This window comes from Leucoraja erinacea, chromosome 15 (genome assembly GCF_028641065.1).
Source record: "Leucoraja erinacea ecotype New England chromosome 15, Leri_hhj_1, whole genome shotgun sequence".
Lineage (NCBI taxonomy): Eukaryota > Metazoa > Chordata > Chondrichthyes > Rajiformes > Rajidae > Leucoraja > Leucoraja erinaceus.
This window is the reverse complement of record NC_073391.1, coordinates 26705217-26727011: the sequence shown is the minus strand read 5'-3', so window position 1 is coordinate 26727011 and position 21795 is coordinate 26705217. Positions and strand designations below refer to the sequence as shown.

At 45.1% G+C, this 21795-nt stretch overlaps 1 protein-coding gene across 2 annotated transcripts in view; it reads right to left on the bottom strand.

Moving 5' to 3' along the window:
* dennd10 (DENN domain containing 10) overlaps nt 1-21795 on the bottom strand; it is a 27835-nt gene extending 6040 nt beyond the window's left edge. Inside the window, exons 1-9 of one of the 2 annotated variants that reach the window (XM_055646950.1) lie at nt 21582-21795; nt 21347-21462; nt 16363-16559; nt 13499-13578; nt 9745-9893; nt 6923-7034; nt 4343-4443; nt 3389-3496; nt 560-654 (exon numbers count right to left, since the gene is read on the bottom strand). In XM_055646950.1, coding sequence (XP_055502925.1) covers nt 560-654; nt 3389-3496; nt 4343-4443; nt 6923-7034; nt 9745-9893; nt 13499-13578; nt 16363-16559; nt 21347-21386 — 882 coding nt within the window. In that variant the 5' untranslated portion in view covers nt 21387-21462; nt 21582-21795. Of the gene's footprint in view, nt 1-559; nt 655-3388; nt 3497-4342; nt 4444-6922; nt 7035-9744; nt 9894-13498; nt 13579-16362; nt 16560-21346 lie in introns of both variants that reach the window. The other variant, XM_055646949.1, reaches the window with a different exon arrangement.

Below are 21795 nucleotides of genomic sequence, written 5' to 3'. Positions count from 1 at the left end.
AGCTTAAAGCCATCCTTCCTATATCAGGGTGACCAAAACTGAACACAATACTCAAAATGCAGCCTCACCATCATCTTTTTAGACATAGCTTCACATTGACTATTCGTCCACAACAAAGTGAGCTATGAATGGTCGGTCAGCCCTGAGACCAAGTGTTTGGAGCCCCTAAGAGAATCAATGGATATGGGGATCAGGCTGCAATGTGAACTTCAGCCACAGAACAAGTCATGATCGCACTGAGCACCAGAATATGCTTGAGATATCATGTGGCCCTTTGCTTCTATCTTATGCTCTCATGCCCTTTCAATGCCAGAGAGTGTGGCAACATAGCAATTATTTAACATAAGAACTAACTTCAGAAGAGGGAGAAAAAAAGATAGCATGCATAGAATAACATTCCAGTCTGAAACAAACCAATGGATTCAATCAACATTACCCATGACCTGAATATGCAGACAATTAAGGAAGAAAATAATTACAAGTAAATGTGGCCACTGGATGACACAATCATTGGAGCCTCTCAGAAGATCTGCAGAGAATTTCATGACTAAATAATTACCTTAATCACTTGGCCATCTGATTTCTCTGGGTCACCAGCTGACTGGACAATGAGTTGTCCTATATCTTTGTGCAGCTTACCCATTGTCATTATTTCTGTGAGAGAAATATTTAAATAGTTCCATGTTTCCATCAAACAATAACAAACATCAAACATGTAATGCTGAGGCTCTATAAGGCACTGGTCAGACCACATTTGACGTTTTGTGAGCAGAGCCCTAGTGAGACCATGACTGAAGTATTGTGTGCAGTTTTGGTCTCCAAATTTGAGGAAAGACATTCTTGTTATTGAGGCAATGCAGCATAGGTTCACCAGGTTAATTCCCGGGATGGCGGGACTGTCATATGTTGATAGAATGGAGCGGCTGGGCTTGTATACTCTGGAATTTAGAAGGATTAGAGGGGATTTTATTGAAACATATTATTCAGGGTTTGGACACGCTAGAGGCAGGAAATATGTTCCCGATGTTGGCGGAATCCAGAATCAGGGGCCACAGTTTATCTCTGTGGAATTCTCTGCCTCAAAGGCGATGGAGGCCGGTTCTCTGTATACTTTCAAAAGAGAGTTAGATAGAGCTCTTAAAGATAGTGGAGTCCGGGGATATGGGGAGAAGGCAGGAACGGGGTACTGATTGTGGATGATCAACCATGATCACATTGAATGGAGGTGCTGGCTCGAATGGCTGAATGGCCTACTCCTGCACCTATTGTCTATTGTCAGTTTTGGGCCCCATATCTGAGGAAGGGAGTGTTGACTATGGAGAGGGTCCAGAGGAGGTTTACAAGAATGATCCCAGGAATGATTAGGTTAACATATGATGAGCATTTGGTGACACTGGGCCTGTACTCACAGGATCAGGGGGGAACCTCATTTAACTTTACCGAATAGTGAAAGGCCTGGATAGAGTGAGGGTGGACAGGGTGTTTCCACTAGTGGAAGAGTCTAGGACCAGATGCCATAGACTTTGAATAAAAGGGCGTACCTTTAGAAAGGAGATGAGGGGTAATTCCTTTTAGTCAGAGGGTGGTGAATCTGTAGAATCTATTGCCACAGAAGGCTGTAGAGGCCAAGTCAATGGATATTTTTAAGGCGGAGATTGACAGATTCTTGTTTAGTAAGGGTGTCAGGGGTTATGGGCCGAAGGCAGGAGAATGGGGTTGAGAGGGAAAGATACATCAGCCATGGTAGCATACCGGAGTAGAATTTATGGGAGGAATGGCCTAATTCTCCTCCTAGAACTTATGAAAATATTGATAATATCAATATTCATCTATCTTTCATGAGAATGCTCAGTGAGTCAAATGATTGATAACATGATTATTGCCAACAAAATGTCACAGTGAAATGAGATATACATGACACCAGAGCGGCATAAATATTGCATTAAAATTACAATGTATTTGTCGAATAAATGCTAAACTCCCAAATCTATGAATATCTTCACATCGATCATATAGCTGTTGTGGTATCAATAACTATAAATTGGATAAACCCAAAGCAAGACAATTTTTTAATGAAAAATAACAGGGTTACACCATCATCCAACATAAAATAAATCATACTTGAAACAAGATACTTCAGTATAATGGAAATGTGTTTCATTTACGCTTAATCTATCCTCAAATTGCTTCAATCACAAAAAGAGCCAATAACAAAACTGCACCTGATGAAATTTAAAAGTTTGATTAATTTAAAATATTCAATTGAAAAAAGTGTAAGCTTTAATGGCATATTAAATAATTTTTAACTGGTGCATGAAATCTCATTGGCAACACTTTTTGCAAGGACAACAGTGATTTGAATCCATGAGGTACTTTTAACATGGTAAAATTTGAGTTTAGTTTATTGTCATGTGTATTGAGGTACAGTGCAAAACTTTTGTTGCGTGCTAACCAGTCAGCGGGAAAGACAATACATGATTTCATTTGAGTACAGATACATGATAAAGGGAATTATGTAATATAAGGATGAAAACAAAAGAGAACAGAAAAATTGAAAGATTTGGGGAAGTAATTCTAGAATGTAGTCGTAAGTAGCTAAAGGCATGGGCACAGAATAAAATCTAGGAATGCACAACAGGGCAGCACAGTGGCACAGCTGGTAGAGCTGCTGCTTCACAGGTTCGATCCAGATCTCAGGGGCAGATGGATGGAGTTTGTACGTTCTCCCTGTGACTGCCTGTGTTTCTTCTGGTTGCTCCAGTTTTCTCCCACATGCCAAAGACATGGGGTTTTGGAGGTTACTTAGGCCTCTGTAAATTCTCCCTTGTGTGTAGGAAGTGGATGCGATAATAGGATAACATAGAACGAGTGTGAACGGGTGATCAATGGGCTGTATGTTTCCATGCTGTATCACTAAACTAAACTAAGGACAGAATAGGAGCAGACAATATAGGTTTGGAAGAGGTAACGGAGTAAGTCATGAACAAGGAAGAACATTTTCAAATTTGAGGTTTGTTTAAAGAGATACAGCATAGAGTCAAGCCCATTGGCCCAATGAGTCCATGCTGACCACCGATTACCCGTACACTATTTTCTATGTTATCCCACGTTCGCATCCTACACACTTGGGACAATTTACAAAAGAAAATTAAGCTCCAAACCTGCACATCTTTGGAATGTGGGAGGAAACCAAAGCACACCGATAAAACCCACGTGGTCACAGGGAGAACGTACAAACTCCATACAGACAGCACCCGTAGTCCGGATCCAACCCAGGTCTCTGTCACTGTGAAGCAGCAACTCTACCGCTGCGCCACTATGCCGCCATTGGGAAACTGGACTCCACTGATTCAAGAACATTAATGAGGCAAGATAATGCCAATGATACCTTTAGCATGGGGTGCGATGATGATCTCACTTTCCACCAAATTCACAAACACATCGTAGATGCCTGGCCGGTCAGTCACCTTTAAGTCTGTGAAACCAGCCACGTAACCTGCATGTGAAATGAATAGGACATTGCGCCACATTGGTTAGGACACTTTTGGAGTCAGGTACCCAGTTTTGTTCACCCCATTGCAGGAAGGATTTAAAGGCATTGGAGAGGGTGCAGAAGAGGTTAACCAGAACGCTAACCAGAATGTCCAACCTCTCCTTATAACTAATACTTCCTACCTAGATTAGAGGAGTGTTAGTCATCAGGAGAGGTTGGACAAATTTAGATTGTTTTCTCTGAAGCATCAGGGGGTCAGGGGAGACCTGATGGAAGTATATAAAATAAGGAGAGGCATAGGTAGGTTGGTTAGTCAGTACCTTTTTCCGTAGGGTGGAAATGTCAAAGACTAGAGAACATTGCTTTAAAGTGAGAGGGGCAAAACTTAAAAGGAGATGTGCGGGGCAAGTTTTATCTACACAGGAAGTGGTGGGTGCCTGGAACGCGCTGCCAGGGGTGGTGGAGGAAGGCAGAAATGATAGTGGCATTTAAAATACTTTGAGATGGGCACGTGCATGATAAGAATCATGTGCAGGTAGAGGAGGCTCATTTAACTTGGCATCATGTTCTGCATGTATATTATGGGCTGAAGGGCCTGTTCCTATGTTGTACTGTTCTATATTCTACATATAACCAACCGATAAAATTGTTTCCAAAGTCTCGAGATGTTTGTTGTCCATTAAAGAGGAAACCAAATCGCTGTTTATTGCAAGATGAATGAACACCATGAGACCCGAAGCCAACTTAAAATATCCCAGATGTGGAAAATAAGCTTTTCCCTTTGTATTTTCAAATTGGATTAGCTAATGCAAAGGATTTCATGCAGATTGGAAAAAAAAGTACCCCTACCAGTGCAATTTTTCAGTGCCTCAAGCTCATTTTGATTTAAGTGCATGTAAGGATGTAGTATTGACCAGTCCTGCCGATGCCAAGTTAATGTGGGCAATGTCCTGGAATATAAAATATGAAATTAACATCTCTTGAATCCAGCATAGATTTGCAACATTTCTGCCAATGCACTCAAATGTCAACTACCATGTTTAAATGGGAACATAAAACTAGTGCTTTGAGCGACTGGTTATGCAGCATATCAAAAATAGTCTACCTGCTGACCTAGACCCACTGCAGTTCGCCTACAGAGCCAACCGATCCACAGAGGACGCAGTCTCAACAACACTGAATCTCGTACTGTCACACCTTGATCGGAAAAATGCTTATGCCAGGATCCTCTTCATAGACTTCAGCTCTGCTTTTAATACAATCATTCCGCAGCAGCTGGTGGAGAAGTTGGAGCTATTGGGGGTTGATGCTGGCACATGCAACTGGGTCCTGAACTTTCTGTTGCAACGGCAGCAGACAGTCAGGGTGGGCAATAGGACATCAAAAACCATAGCCGTGAGCACTGGCTCACCCCAAGGCTGTGTCCTAAGCCCCCTGCTGTTTAGTCTGCTGACACACGACTGTACTGCTAGACTCAACAACAACTTCATCAACAAGTTCGCTGATGACACAACAGTGGTGGGTCTCATCAGTGACAATGATGAATCGGCGTACAGGATGGAGGTGGAGCTGCTCACAGGTTGGTGCAAATCCCACAACCTCATTCTCAACGTGGGAAAAACTATGGAGATGGTGGTTGACTTCAGGAGGGCGGGGAAACAACACCATACACCTCTGCACATTGATGGAGCTGATGTGGAAAGGGTCAGCAGCATGAAGTTCCTAGGACTACACCTGTCAGATGACCTGACGTCCACGGCCAACACCACAGCACTGGTCAAGAGAGCCCAGCAGCGACTACACCCTCTCCGAAGACTACGTAAAGCAGGTCTCCCCACTACACACCTACGGACTTTTTATAGGGGGACAATCGAGAGCACGTTGACCTACGGCATCACTTCCTGGTTCGGGAGCTGCAAGGCGTACGAACGGCACCAACTAGACAGGATTGTGAAGACCGCCAGCAGGATTATTGGTGCTCCACTCCCTTTCCTGCTGGACATATACAGGAAGAGATGTATCAGCAGAGCCATCTCCATCATCAAAGACCCCTACCACCCATCGCATCACATATTCTCCATCCTGCCATCTGGGAAGAGGTAGAGGAGCATTAGCTGCAAAACCAGCAGGATGCTCCTCAGCTTCTTCCCGCAAGCTATAAGACTGCTAAACGGACTTTGCCCCCTGCCAAAGTATCGCGCACCAACCACCAACCTGGACACACTGCAGCAGAGCCACTGTTGTGCCGCTGCCGATCGGAACGCCTGTTGAATGTTTAGTAGAGTGTTAAATTTGTTCATGATATATGTATTTTTATTTCTATTTATTTTTAATGCATATAATCCCATATTGGGTTTTTCAGCCCAACGATGTCTTGTCAAATCCGCGCTGCCCTGCCTGTACCCCAGCAGCTTTTGCAGCCACAGTTCTGTTCTCCTCCCGTGGTCCAGAAACAATTATAATTGAAGCGCGATTCACAAAAACGTTTCTTTGGACAAGTCTTTGGACCACTTATACCTCTCTCCAGTGGACAGGTTGTTCGCCTCCAGACCAACAAGGGCTATGGCCGTCTGGGTCACATCCACTGCCCTGCTAAAGAACCACGCTCTTACCTGGTAAGCGGGGACGGGGCCATTTACAGACGCAACCGTCAACATCTCCTTCCTGTGAAGGAACCACGTCCTGCGGCTCCGTATCCAGAGGTCTCACGTTTTACATGCCCTCCCATTACTGGGCCGACTGCTCCACTGCCAGAGACTGTGTCCCCTGCGGCCTCTCCACGGCGTTCAGCGCCCAGCTCTCCTATTTCACCACCTCCAGCGGCGGGTCCCCGGTGCCGTCCCTGGTCATATCCCCGGTCCCTTCTCCAGTCACTTCACCGGTGAAAGGAGACGCGGATTCGTAGCGCACACGCAGCGGACGGGTCAGCAGGCCACCCATTAGATACGGCGATTTTGTGTAACCATCTATACTTCCCCATATGCGGGATTAGCGTTTCAGCTACTGGATTGTTTAGCCACCATGTATCCACATATCTATGCGTAATTTTGTTTTGAGATGTAGATTGGTTACTTCTCGCCAACCAATTGTAGTGCTTGTTAGTAGAAGCTCCACCGCCTATGCGGTTTATATTACCAGAAGTTTGCTTACTTAATTTGGTCTGAGTAGCTACTAGTTACTGTAACACCTTGCAGACCAATGTTATAAGATTACTTTAATAAATATGTGCTGTACCTTGACGTGTGCACAACTCGACTCATTACAGGGGAGACCAGGCCTCCCGTGTGACTGGGACCCAACGGGTCCCACTTAGTCTAGTCTCAAATAGTTCCAACAGCTTAAAGAAAAAGATTGGACAGTATGAAATATAAAATTCAACCACTGGAGAACGCAGTCTGCCCATATTTGCCTCTTGCATGTTGGATGTACCTGGTAAATTCCTGCAAAGCTTCAATACGAGGATGGTAGACCACAATCCTTTTCTTCAGCATCAGTCCCGTGTACAGAATAATAGTTTCCATTCCAAACTGATTCACTATATCTGGAAAGAAAGAACATTCCATTGAAAACAAACACTTTCTCATGTGTCTTGCACTATTTATAAAATAAGGCTTGCTCGTGTAAAACACTTAATAATCAGAAATACTAAACCCTGGCAACTGAAGTGTCCCGACCTTAACTGTCACCTGTCAATGTTCCCCAGATTTATTGCCTGATCCGCTGAGTGTCTTTTTTTGCAAATCAGCATCTGCAGTTCCTTGCCAAATCTTGCACCATTGCCAAATCTGTATTGAGTGTGACAACAGTAACATCTTCCACTGCTCCCATGTTAAACTTCAGTGAACTTTGGTGCCTGTGAGAGAAAATTGCTTGAAAGTTCCAAATTATCACCCTCTATCGAGCAGAACTGACCAAGATGGCGGTGGAGTGTGGAGACTCTTTGGGTGCTTGGCCCAGAGGAGCATGTACTATCATCCATTCACACAAACAAAAACTTTTCATTGTCACTCGGGACCCAGGACAATAATAAACTAAACTAAACAATGTCTGAATCTGTATTGACATTGCCTCAGCAATGTCTATTAATATTTTCCACTGTAGTCCCAGGTTTGTGTTCAACTGGGGTATCTTATTTCAGTAGGGACTCAGAAATCCCGGGAAAGAATGGTTAACAGATAGGTTGGAAATTTGGAAGAAATAGTGAATATGCTCCCAACTTCTAATTTTCTGCCTGGTTTCGCAGGATGGAATTTACATACATTGATGCCTAATGTGAATTTATCTCCTGCCGAAATTACGATTGTCACAGTCTGCCCTCTCCTCATTCTCATCCACTTCACCTCCCAGTACTTTTCCACCGGCCCCTCCTTCTCCTCACCTGCCTGCCTGCCACTCCCCTCTCATCAGCCTAACTCTCCTCACCTGTTGCACTCAGTTGCCTCTGATCACCTATTAACCCGGTATATAGACTCTCCTCACCATTCACACAGTGCCAGATTGTTCTCAGCATTCATGCAAGACTCTCCAGCGATTTCCCGACTGCCTACACAGATTCGAACCTGCCTGCCCCTGAACATTCCGTCCTGTCGTCTTCCCGGATAGCACCTCAGCCTTCTGTCCCCGACCTCCTGTCTGCCTCTCTCCTGGGCAGTATGGTGTATCCCTGCAATGGCTCCTCGACTACCTGCCTGACTTCGACTCTCCTTTCGTCTGTCCCTCGCTGGTTTGTTTGCATCGTGTGTTGGATCTCCTGGTTACCGGATCTTCCGCTACCCCGACTACGTCTCCTGCCTGCCCCTCTTCGGAACCCTCGCTCAATCCTGAGCCTCTGTGTGAGTACGGTGTACCCATTCCTGTGTTACTACTCTGTGTTACAGTATCGTTATAAGGTTCATTACCAATTGTACCTGCCTGATTCTGTGCTGCTATTGGGTCCAAGCTATACCCGTTACAACGATATAAACTTCAAAATTATGAAACGGTCAAAATTATAAAACTAATATTTAATTGAATGTCGTATTAAATAAGAAATCATAACTATTCAATTCTATGGAGAAAGCTGCTAAGTTTAGGTTTATTATTGTCACATGTACTGACGTACAGTGAACGCCTTGGTTTTGCATGGTGTACAAACAGATCTTCGGTAAAGGTTGTAAATTGGCCCTAGTGTGTAGGATAGAGCTAGTGTACAGGGATCGCTGGTCGGCGTAGACTCAGTGGACCGAAGGGCTTGTTTCTGCGCTGTATTTTTAAACTAAACTAAATTAAATATACCATAGATAAACACAACCGTCAAATTCAAACACAATAGATAAAGCAAAGGGGGAGATAAAGAATGTATAATCACTTCTTGCAATTTTCCCCACGTGTTGTATAGTTTTATTTCAGTAACCTTTTTCAGCATACATTCTTTTGCACACTGCCTTTCATTGCTCCAGAGACCAGAGACCCTAAGCGTGGTTGGGAGAGATCCAGAGGTGCTGAGAAGGAGGCCAGAGGCCATAGAAGCAGGTTGAAACAAGCCCATCGGCTCAACCTGACCACACCGAGCAATATGTCGCATCTACACTAATCCTGCCTGCATTGGATCCATATCCCTCTAAACCTGTCCTATCCTGGTACCTATCTAAATATTTCTTAAACATTGCGATAGTACCCTCTTCAATTACCTCCTCTGGCAGCTCATTCCATACATCCAACACCCTTTGTATGAAAAAGTTACCACTCAAAATCTTTCCCCCCTCACCTTAAACCTATGTTCTCTGTTTCTCGATTCCCCTACTCTGGGCAAGAGACTGTGTGTTTACCCACTCTATTCCTCATGATTTTTTACACTATAAGATCTCCTCTCATCCTCTTGCGCTCCAAGGAATAGAGTCCTAGCCTGCTCAACCTCTCCATATAGCTCAGGCCTTCGAGTCCTGGCAACATTCTCGTAAACCTTCTCTGCAGCCCTTCCAGTTTGGCAGCATTTTGCCCATAACATGGTGCCCAGAACTGAACACAATACTCTAAATGTAGCCTTGCCAACATCTTGTACAACTGCACAATATCTCCCAACTTCTAAACTTAATATTCTGACAGATGACGGCCAGCGTGCCAAAAGGCTTTTCTGAATCTGGCTGTGCAGTACGTTGATATTTCAGAATTACAGTTGATATTGCAGAATTACAGCAGCTATTTCCTTGATTTCCAAGCTTTAGGTAAGGCCTTCTTCTTACCAATAATCTACATCAATTCACTGTGCTTACCTTTGATGGATCCTGCAAGATATGCCTTCTTTGCATCATAGTCCTTTGTAAAGAATGATCCATTCTCTTCACTTTGACAGATGCCATTTGTAAGAACAGAAATGTAACCTTCCGTAATTTTGGCTGGATTACCATATTTCATGTAGGTCCTACAGAAAATCAAAATGATTACATTTAGACATAGAGTGATACAGTGTGGAAACAGGCCCTTCGGCCCAACTCGCCCATACCGACAAACAATGTCCCAGCTGCACTAGTCCCACTTGCCTGCGCTTGGTCCATATCCCTCCAAACCTGTCCTATCCTTGTACCTGTCTAACTGTTTCTTAAACGATGAGATAGTCCCAGCCTCAATTACCTCCTCTGGCAGCTTGTTCCATACACCCACCATCCTTTGTGTGAAAAAGTTACCCCCTCGGATTATCAAATTAGCAAGTTTGCTGCTGATACAAAAGTTAGTGATTTTGCAGATAGTGAAGATGGTTGTGAACGATTGCAGCAGGATCTGGATCGATTGGCCAGGTGGAGGAGGAATGGTTGATGGAATTTAATACAGACAAGTGTGAGGTGTTGCATTTTGGGACGTCGAATAAGGGCAGGACCTACACAGTAAATGGTAGGCCTCTGGGTAGTGTTGTAGAGCAGAGGGATCTAGGAGTACAGGTGCATGGTTCCTTGAAGGTCGAGTCGCAGGTTGATAAGATGGTCAAAAAGGCTTTTGGCACTTTGGTCTTCATAAGTCAGAGAATTGAGTATAGATGTTGGGAGGTCATGTTGCAGTTATACAAGATGTTGGTGAGATAGCATTTAGAATATTGTGTTCAGTTCTGGGCACCATGTTATAGGAAAGATATTGTGAAGCTTGAAAGGGTTCAGAAAAGATTTACGAGGATGTTGCCAGGATATTACACACACCTTCCCAATTACCCAATACTAGATCCAGCGTTGCTCTCTCATGTGTGGGGGCTCCACATACTGCTTAAGAAAACTCTCCTGAACACTTTTGAGGAATTGCACCGTATCTAAACCCTTCACGCTATGATTTTCAGTCTATATTGGGAAAGCTAAAATCCCCTGCTACAACAACCTTATTTGAACTGCAGTTGTCTGCAATCTCCCGGCACATTTGTTCTTCTAATTCCCGTTGACTATTCGGGGGTCTGTAGTACCACCCCAACAAGGTGATCATGCCTTTCTTGTTCCTCAGCTCTACCCATATAGCCTCACTGGATGAACTGACCGTAATGTCACCTTTGACCACTGCCATGACATCCTCCTTCACCAACAATGCAACACCCCCCTCCTCTTTTTCCCTCGCCTCTGTCTCTCCCGAAGCTCCTGTACCCAGAACATTGAGCTGCCAGTCTTGCCCCTCCTTTAACCAGGTGTCTACATGACTACAATGTCCCAGTCGCTCGTACCTATCCATGCCCTAAGCTCATCTTCCTTGCCCATCAAGCCCCTTGCATTAAAGTACGTGCAGTTTAAACCAACGTGCAGCCACTCCGAGACGTCCTGGACCCTGGCACCAGGGAAGCGGCACACCATCCTGGAGTCTCGTCTGCTGCCGCAGAATCTCCTATCCGCACCTCTGACGATGGAGTCTCTCACCACTACGGCTCTGCCTGACGTCACATTTCCCAACTATGATCTTAAATTAGTTCCTTGGAAGAAATATCTGTGATTCATAACTGCTGGATTGCTATTAATGTGTTAATAACTGTTCAAAAGGACCTCCTTTGAAATTGGAACCATTCCAACGGTTCATCTTTCTAAATGGCAAAAGCCTGTTAATTGTCAGGCTTAGTTTGGTTCTTGACTTTGATATTGAGCCTTCCTTATATCACCAGAATAGTACATTTCAAACTAGGTTTTATCAATCATGCACTCACAATGCAACTGCAAAAATATGAAATGTTAAAATACTAAAGAGGGGCATAGGAAGGATCTGAAAACGCTGGTTTACACCAAAAGATAGACACAAAATGCTGGATTAACTCAGCGAGTCAGGCTGGAGAGAAGGAATGGGTGACGTGTGAAGAAGGGTCTCGACCTGAAACATCACCCACTCCTTCTCTCCAGAGATGCTGCCTGCCCCACTGAGTTAGTAAAATAGGGGCTTTTCAGCTCCTTGAATCTGCTTTATATCTTTTGATGAACAATCGACTTTCTTTTCTTTCCACATATCTATACTTTTTAAGGATTTGGTGAGGGGGATGGCTGGGCAAGACTGGAGATTTCCTTGAAGAATTTAGTATAATTTAGTTTAGGGATACAGCGGGGAGACAGGCCCTTCGGCCCACCGAGTCCCCGCTGACTAGCGATCCCCATACACTAGCACTATCCTACACACTAGGGACAATTTCCAATTTTTACCGAAGCCAATTAACCTCCAAACCTGTATGTCTTTGGAGTTTGGGAGGAAACCGGAGCTCCCGGGGAAAACCCACGCAAGTCACAGGGAGAACGTACAATCGCTATTCTGCAAACTGTCCACGGACAGCACCTGTAGTTCGGATCTAACCCAGGTCTCTGGGGCTGTAAAGCAGCAACTCGACCGCTGTGCCACTGTGCCGCCACCGATCCTCCCCCAATGAAGGTCTTTGTAGATCTCTTGGCCATTGAAATGTGGGGAGGAGACCAATCACCTCGTGGAAGTAGCAGTTCCTACCTCGGTTTTATCTAGATATAGTGGATGTGGAGAGGACGTTTCCAGTAGTTGGAGAGTCTTGGACCAGAGGAAGGGTGGAAATGTGGAGAAATTTATTTAGCCAGAGGGTGGTTAATAGGTGGAATTCATTGCCACAGATGGCTGCGGAAGCCAAGTCGTCAGCTATTTTTAAAACAGATTAATATCTTCTTGATTAGTAAAAATGTCAATGGTTAAGGGGAGAAGGCAGGAGAATGGTGTTGAGAGGGAAAAATAGATCAGCTATGATCGAATGGCACAGCAGACTCAATTGGCCGAATGTCCTAATTCTGCTCCAATGTATTATGGTGTTACTGGGAAACCTATAAAACAGCAGTTAATTTGGTAAAATACCTAATTTAACTGTTGGAGTCCTGGCTCTCTATGGTAGGACTTTTGAACATCTCAATCCCCTTTGACGTCAATTGGATACCCTGAATGCTGGTGATGGGTTCAATATTTTTTTCTGCCCATTATGTGAGCATGGCTACGTGGAGAAATGGAGGGGAAGGGGTGAGAATCGTGCAGAGTGTTTATTTTAAAGCTAATGTTACTTCAGACTTTGATTATAGTGGTATAGGATGGAGAGAGAAGCAGAAATGAGTGTTCTGACTACAAATCAAAATTAAAAACACTTGGAGTTGATTATGAGAGGCTGGGTGACACTGAACATTCCCTTGAAGGACTTCTCTTGGTCATTAAAGAGTGCCAGTCACCTTGTGGTGATAGCAGTTTTTTCCTGTTTCACTGGGAAACAATATGTTATTCTGTCTAACATTTATCCTTCACCATGCAGCACAAAAACAGATCATTTGAATTTTGTCCCATTGCTATTTTTGGACAGTTCTGTATGCAATTTGGCTGCAATTATTCCCTTCATAACAGCAGTAAAGAAAACACATCTTCAGCTGTAAATGTGTTATCTGATGTTCTGTCATTTTTGGTCTTGATCCATTAATAATATCAACTGTGCCCAGCAAAGTAGGAGTCTGATCCACTTGTAAAACCCATACTGATTCCTTTAAGCTCTTAATGTGCACAGTTATTGAAGAATTTGAAACTCACCTACATAACACTCTCCCAAACGCCGCATATTTTTCTGGGTTAAAATCTTTGGCAGTTAGCACTATAGAGAAATGGGTCACCTGTGATTAGAGTGAAGAAGAAAATATTGATGATTGTTGATGTGCATTGTCACTGGAACATTCAAAACACCATTTTGTTTTCTGCAAAATACATCAGGGTTTTGGAATGAAAGCTAATGTAACAAGTGTTTCTATATTTATATTAATTATTGCAGGGTATTTATTTTAAAAAATGTACAGAGGCAATGATGGCATTTGAATGGAAAAAGCCCTACACGTTAATATCATTAGGAACTACAATATCCACTTTGCTTATCCTATCCAATCTATTGGGATATCCAGTCTCTGCCTTACTCACATTCACCACCACTGAAACACTTATCCGCATTACGACATAACTCCAGATTCAGGGACAGTTTCTTCCCAGCTGTTATCGGGCAACTGAACCATCCTGTTACCAATTAGAGAGTGGTCCTGGCCTCCCATCCACCCCACTGGAGACCTTCAAACTATCATTAATCTAACCTTTTTGGACTTTATCTTGCAGTAAATGTTATATCCTAATCATGTATAGCCTTTCGCTGATTAAATAGCACTCAACAAAAAGCTTTTCACTGTACCTTGCACACGTGACAATAATAAATTAAACATCTTCTTGTTTATCTTCTTCTGGTGCCTTTGTTGATTCTAACAGTTTCTATACAGCACGAAGCCCACTGATTCTATCTAATTCTATGTGGGTATTTGATTTTTTTTTTCCACACTGTTCTTCAGAAAAGATCTCTAGCATCATGAACTCTGTACCTTTTGTTCAATTGGGCAGCAAAGATATCCCAACAATTGAGGATTCTGAATGCTAAATCATGACAAAGCATTTTATTGATTATTCTAGTAAACCTACATGTTACTAATGACCATTGTTGAACAAATGCCTCTATCCTTTCGAATAACAAAGTGGACTTGAAAAACAACTTAGTAAATGCATGAGTACTTCTATATCCAGCAGAGTTTTGTCCCTGTTTATTACAAAAGTGTGCTTCTAAAAAAAGTTGAAAATCTGTTCCACATAAGTAACCACTTTTACTCCATTCATATTCTCTCATCCAAAGTTATTTTCTGGCAATCAAAGAGGTAGGAGTGATCCATTTGCAATCGGAAGTAGGGGGCGCTGCAGTGGCAGCAGCCTGTCAGCAGCGCGTTAGTTTTTTCAACTTTTTTAATTTTTTTAGTATGTTTTAAAGTATGTTTTTGATGTTTCTCGGTGTGTTTTGTGTGGAGGGTGGTGTGGGGGGGGTAAGGGGGAAACCGTTTCGGCTGCCTCCTCCACCGAGAGGCGACTTTTTCCAGGTCGCCTCCCCCGTGGCCTAACAGCAAGGATCGGCGCGGCCTTTCCCGGAGACGCGCCCGGGGCTTCAGCGGCGGGCGCAGCGTGGAGCGGGTGAGCCCTCGCTGGGGCTCGCTGGAGGGGAGCGCTCCGTTTCGCTGGCCCGGGGCAGCCGGCAGCCTGAAGCCGCGGTCTGCACAGTTCCAGCTGGCGCGGCGTCTAGCCTGGGATCCCTCGTGGGGGACCCGGGGGAAGAAGAAGCCATCACTGCCGGCCCGCGGCCAACTTCTACCGCGGGTCCGGCATGGACTTACCATCACCCCTGGAGGGGAGCTTCGACCACCGGCCCTGCGGTCTGCGGTGCTTCTGGTTGCGGCGCGGCGGGAACCTTAAATCTTCGACCGCCGGCCTGCGGCCTACACCAGCCTGAAGCCGCGGTCTCCGGTGGGGAAGAGCCGATCCTGGACTTGCCTTGCCTTTGACTTTGTCCCTTACCATCTGGACATCCGCAGCAACGGCTGCGGAGGGTGGAGGTCCCGACCACGGGGGAAAATGGAGGAGGTCTGGCCAAGTTCTGTGCCTTCCACCACAGTGATGAATGCTGTGGTGGATGTTTGTGTTATTTTTATTGTGGTTGTGTGTTCTTTATTATTGTACCGCTGCTGCCAACCCAAAATTCCACCGACCCTGATTGTGTGGCAATAAATTCTATCAATTCTATCAAGTGTTTCAGAGTTAATAATTTGAATTGAATTTTGTTTTCTTGCATGCTGTGAAGTACAGGTCTTCCACCGATTTTCCAGCAACTGGTCGTCCGGGATCTCCTTTAATCCGAACAAAATTACAGGAGCGCAATTGAAATCCACCCTGTAATCCCCCGGAAAATGCAATACCTAGGCTGGGTGAGGCGGCCAATCTCGACTTCATCAGGACTTCTGTGACCTTTCAGCGGGATGAATTTGCAACCTGCACCGGGGCTCCAGAACTCCAGCCCTGCCAGAGGCGGCAGATTCGTTCCCATAGCCGACTTCCGATGCCGACTTTGCGGGCCAGTATCTCGACCCCTCAACGGACTATTCCAGTACTGTTAGACTCCTCTTGGAGGCCATGACCTCCGGTGGTTCAATGGTTCTCTATTGTCACGTATGCACTGCACAGTGAAATTCTTTTGCATAGCTCACACACGCACGAGCCGTCATATTTTAGCCAATGTCTGGTCCATGCGCTCAATGTACTGAAGCAGCCCCCATTCCAAGTAAGCCCCTGGCCACTGCAGGGCCTCCTCTATCGCTCTCAACCATCTTGGCCCACTAACAGAGGTCCCTCTCCTTGTCTGGACACCTTTGTGTCCCGGGAGCTCCTCCTGCAGCCGGCCTTAATGATGCTGGAGGATGTACCTTGGTCCCTCATCACTACCTTATCTTAGTTAGCCTAGAGCATCCTGAGGAGAAGGTCAATTGGCCCATGGGGAGGAATCACTTTTGTATCATATTGAAATAATTCAGAATAACATTACACACCTTAGATAATGCAGTAGGATCCTGGACTTGTGTGGTTGTGATATAGTACCAAGTTCTTTTGAACTGGCCAAAGACAAAGGTAGGGAAGACATCATTTTCACCAGTGAGAGAGCATTTCCTTAAAAGCAGCTCTCGGAGTTCTGCTGTAATGGTGGGGTAACACCATACCCACAGTGCGTCCCCATTGGTGTCTTTTTCTAAAAAGGAATATGAGAGGTTGAAGAGCAACTATAAAAGTACAAAGATGTACTCAACACAGGGCTGATAGCAAATTAGCCTTTGAGATAACATTTAGTTTAATTTATAGACAAAATCTGGAGTAACTCAGCGGGTCAGGCAGCATCTCTGGAGGAAAGGAATAGGTGACATCTCGGGCAGAGAATATATAGAGAAATATAGAACAAATGAATGAAAATTTAGTTCAGTTTACTTTAATATAAAGATACAGTGGGGAAACAGGCCATCCGGCCCACCGAGTCCACGCTGACCAACTATCCCTGTACATTAGCATTATCTAACACTCTAGGGACAATTTACAATCTATACAGAAGCCAATTAATCTACCAACCTGTATATCTTTCGATTGTGGGAGGAAACCAGAACACCAAGGGAAACCCAAGCAGTTACCAGGAGAACGTATAAACTCCGTACCGAACCCGGATTGAACCCGGGTTTCTGGTGCTGTTAGGACAGCAACTCTACCGATGCTGCCCATTCCTTCTCCTTAATTTATACCATTAAACATTCATATGCTGTCATGGATCAAATATTGAATGAATGAATAAGTTTATTGACCAAGTATTCACATACAAAGAATTTGCTTTGGTGCTCCACCCGCAAGTGACAAAGACAAAGTGACAGTTAGGAATGACACATAAAACATTAAACATTAATAATAAAACATTATTGATTAAGCATGTGAATTAAATAAAATACCAGAGCAAAAGGAGGCTACAGATTTTTGGTTATTGAGTAGAGCCACTACTAGTGGAAAAAAAGCTGTTTTATGTCTGGCTGTGGCAGCTTTGACAGTCCGGAGTCACCTTCCAGAGGGAAATGATTCAAAGAGTTGTGGCCAGGGGTGAGAGATAATCGTACCCACTTGCTTCCTGGCCCATGCAATGTACAGTTCATCAATGGAGGGAGGGTTGCAGCCAATAACCTTCTCAGCTGATCTGACGATTCGCTGCAACCTCCGGATGTCGTGCTTGGTGGCCGAGCCAAACCAGACCATGATGGAGAAGGTGAGGACAGACTCTACAATGGCCATATAGAATTGGACCATCATTGCCTGTGGCAGATTGTGCTTCCTAAGCTGCCGCAGGAAGTGCATCCTCTGTTGTGCCTTTTTGACTGTGGAGTCGATGGTAGCCCCCCATTTAAGGTCCTTGGAGATGATGGTTCCCAGGAACTTAAAAGACTCCAGAGATGTGAGTGTGCTGTTGTTGATGGTGAATGGGGTGAGGGGAGGGGGAGCTCTCCTAAAGTCTACTATCAATTCCACTGTCTTAAGAGCATTGAGCTCCAGGTTGTTGCAATGGCACCAGGCCGCCAGCTTTGTCACTTCCTGTTAGTGGAGGTGCAGTCATTGGTGTAGAGGGGAGAGTACGCAGCCTTGCGGTGCTCCTATGCTGAGGGTTTGCGGGTCCGAGATATGCTTTCCCAGCCTCACATGCTGGTTCCTGTCTGTCAGTAAGCTGGTGATCCACCAACAGAGAGGTTCATGCACAGTCAACTCAGAAAGTTTGGAGTGTAGTAGCTCTGGCACAATGGTGTTGAATGCAGAGCTAAAATCAAGAAGCAAAATCCTCGCATAGGTTCCCTGGTGGTCTAGCTGCTGGAGGATGAAGTGCAGGCCCAGATTGACTAAGTCATCCACAGATCTATTGGCCCGATATGCAAACTGCAGAGGGTCCAGCAGGAGGTTCGTGATATTTTTCAGCTTGGCCAGCACAAGCCTTTCAAGGGTCTTCATGACTACAGAGGATAGTACGACAGGCCTGTAGTCATTAAGACCAGTAATCCTTGCCTTTTGGGAACAGGGACAATAGTGGAGACTTTGAAGCAGGCAGGGACAGTACAGGTTTGCAGAGACTGGTTGAAAATGCCTGTGAAGACTGGTGCCAGTCGTTCGGCACAGAGCTTGAGAGTAGAGGAGGGAACATTGTGATGTTGTGCGGCACGGGGGGGGGGGGGGGGGGGGGGGGGGGAAGTGGTGATTGGAGAGGGGGGGGGGGGGGGAAGGGTCCAGTCTTTTCAAACTGGAGTCTTGCTTTAAGTAGGTATGAAGTGGTGAATGGGGAGGAGTGGGTGTAGAAAGGTCCAATCTTTGCAGACTGGGGTCTGGCCATGTTGGTTGGGGAGGGGGGAGGGGGTACCAGGGTTGCATTTCTGCTTGTCAAACCTGCGATAGAACTCATTCAGGTCGTTTGTCAGCTGATGATTGTCCAAAGGGTGGGCGGTTTCCCCTTGTAGCTGGTGATTTCTTGCAAGCCCTTCCAAACTGAAGAAGAGTCACTAGCTGAGAACTTGCTCCTCGGCAGCTCTACCTTTCCTTGGCAGCTCTGATTCCTCTTCTCAGCTTATACTTTGCCTGCCTGTAGAGATCTGCATCCCCGCTCCTGTAGGCTTCCTCTTTAGACAGTCGGAGCTGTCTGAGTTCTGCAGTACACCAGGGTTTGTCGTTGTTGAGCCAGGTTCGGGTCCTAGTTGGAATGCAACTGTCCTCACAAAAGCTGACAAATGATGTTACAGTGTCTGTATACTCATCGAGGCTTGTGGTTGCTTCCCTGAACACATTCCAATCCGTGCAGTCAAAGCAGGATTGTAGGTTCTCAATGCCCTCGCTTGTCCACAGTTTGACGTTTAGAATAATTATTAACTCAATTTTCATACATAACTATGATGAAGTACACAGCTTAATCTGTCACACCAATCGAGCCTGCTTGGGTTGTCAGAGTCAATATAATTTGCTGTTTATCTTTATCACTGAATACAAAAACTGTAAATACACTCACAGCCACGGGAATTTTCATTTGCCCAATTACAATGGTCTACAAAGATTACAATTCTATTGCAAACGATCTTCCAGTAGAAAATGTTGGAATTACTCAGTAGGTAGAAACGAAAACAAGAGTTAACATTTCAGGTTGAAGATTGATTGACTGAAAGATACAGCACGTGGTCCATCGAGTCCAAGCCGGCCATCGATCACCCATTCACACTAGTTCTATGTTATCCCACTTTTGCATCTGCTCTCTACACACTAGGGGCAATTTATTGGAGCCAATTAACCTACAAAGACACATGTCTGTGGGATGTGGGAGGAAACGGGAGTATCCGGAGGAAACCCACGCAATCACAGGGAAAACCTACAAACAACATACAGCACCCGAGGTCAGGATAGCAACCGGGACTCCGCTGCTGTGAAGTAGTGGCTCTATCAGCTGTGCTACTGTAATGAACAAAATTCACCAACTCCCTTGGAGCAGGATTACAGCTTGTAGAACTGTACCTCACAGCTCCAGTGTCCCGTGTTCAAATCTGTTATCTCAGTGATGCTACCTGTATTGAGTATGTCCTCCATTGTGTTTTCTCCAGGGATTCTGATATCCTCCCACATCCCAAACACATGAATGTTGTTAGATTAATTGGCTGCTGTAGATAACTCATGTTGCGTAGTGAGTCTGGGGGCAGTTGATGGAAGTATGTGGATTAGTGGAAGCGAATCTGGGATAATGAATAGAAGTACAGGTCCACCACCAATTTTCTGGCACTCTTCTTCAGAGTCTTTCTGGATTATCTGTTTTGCTTGACCAACAGAGGTCACGGTCTTCGAAAGAAGTCCAACAGTGCTGGAACTATCTGCCTCGGCTGCCCAGTGGCAAAGATACTGCAAAGCAAAGACGGCCGGGGAAATCGAAAAAATCTAACAGCTCCCACCGGGCCAGAGTTCCGAGCAAAGATCTTAGATCTGCTCCAAGATCTTTGGTTCCGAGTTCAGGCCGCAGGGGGCAAATTCGACTCGCCGATCCACACGGAAGTCCCGATTGGCCACCTCACCCGGACCAAAGATCCTAGAGGAGCTCCTCTAGGATCTTTGACCCGGACTAGGCACCACATTTTCAGGGGAATATCCGGTCGGTTCAAATGCGTTCTTGTAATTTTGTGCGGATTAAAGGAAGTGCCGCACCACCAATTGCCGGAAAATCGATTGTGGACTTGTATGTGGATCAGTGCAAGTGAATCGGGGACAGTTGATTTGTGCAGGTTAGTGTAAGGGAAAGGTTTGCATAGATGTGCCCGGTTGAGGGCCTGTTTTCTGCTATGTATGTGACTCCAATTATGGCAGTTTCCAGATTATATATGTTTTATTTCCTGTCCTCTGATGCAGTTGCGTTGCAGATTTCGGAGTAGAGGGGAAGTTGGCACAAATAAAAGCTCTGACTATAATTGTACCCTTTTGAGAGCACAGGTGGGGGGCGAGGAGGGATCGCGTAATCCTTGGGCAGAGATGGGGAGAAAGAAGAAATAAAACAACAAATCCACTGACAGGAATGAATGAGTGTCCGTCTATTAATGGCTCGGGTTCCGGCAGCTCCGACTGCGAATATGATCACGGGGGGGAAGGCCAAGTTTTCTTTGCAAAACAAATGCTTTCCCCAACAGGACCACAGTCCTCGGCTCAACCCGTTTCTTGTGGCTGAATGCGAGTATCAACCGTATGTTGCCAATATCGACCGTATTACTAAAGATATAAAACACACTCACTGGGTGAATCTACCCACGCCTGACAGCATCCCCTGGAATTACTCTGCATTGAACTGGAAGTGAATCCTATGGGGTCTTAATAATTGCGATACTGAGGTGGGGATTGAGGCAGGGCCGGACAATCTGCAAGCTTTGTGTCTGCCCAACAGGATCCAAGGGCAGGGAAGAGTGCGTGTAACATGCAAGCCGGCGCAGTGAGTTTCAGGATTCTTACCGATAAGCCCGACGCTCAGCATCAGAGGGGTCCCAGCCATGGTCAAGCCAGCTCGGCTTTGCAGCAAGAAAGCCGGGACAAGCCGTCTCTGCAATGAGTCTTCAACAGCAACGCCACTGTGAAAGAAAAGAATATCAACTGACTGTAATTTCCGCCGTGCTGTCACCGAAATAATGTATCCTGTGGTATTGTATCTAGTAATGTCACCAGCACTGTCAACCTTAATTATAGTTACCATTGCTGTTGTCTCACTAACTTTACTGTTACTTAACGTAGATCTTCATGCGTCTGTTTCTTGGACTGTTCCTATTTCGGAGGAAGTAACTTTTTTTTTTGCCGAGAATGCTGAAAGCATTTCCGCATTATGATCTTTCGGACCCTGGTGCCTCAGTTATAAACTGTCCGCTACCTCCGCCAATATATCCCGGGCGGAAGCGAGAGCCGGTGTG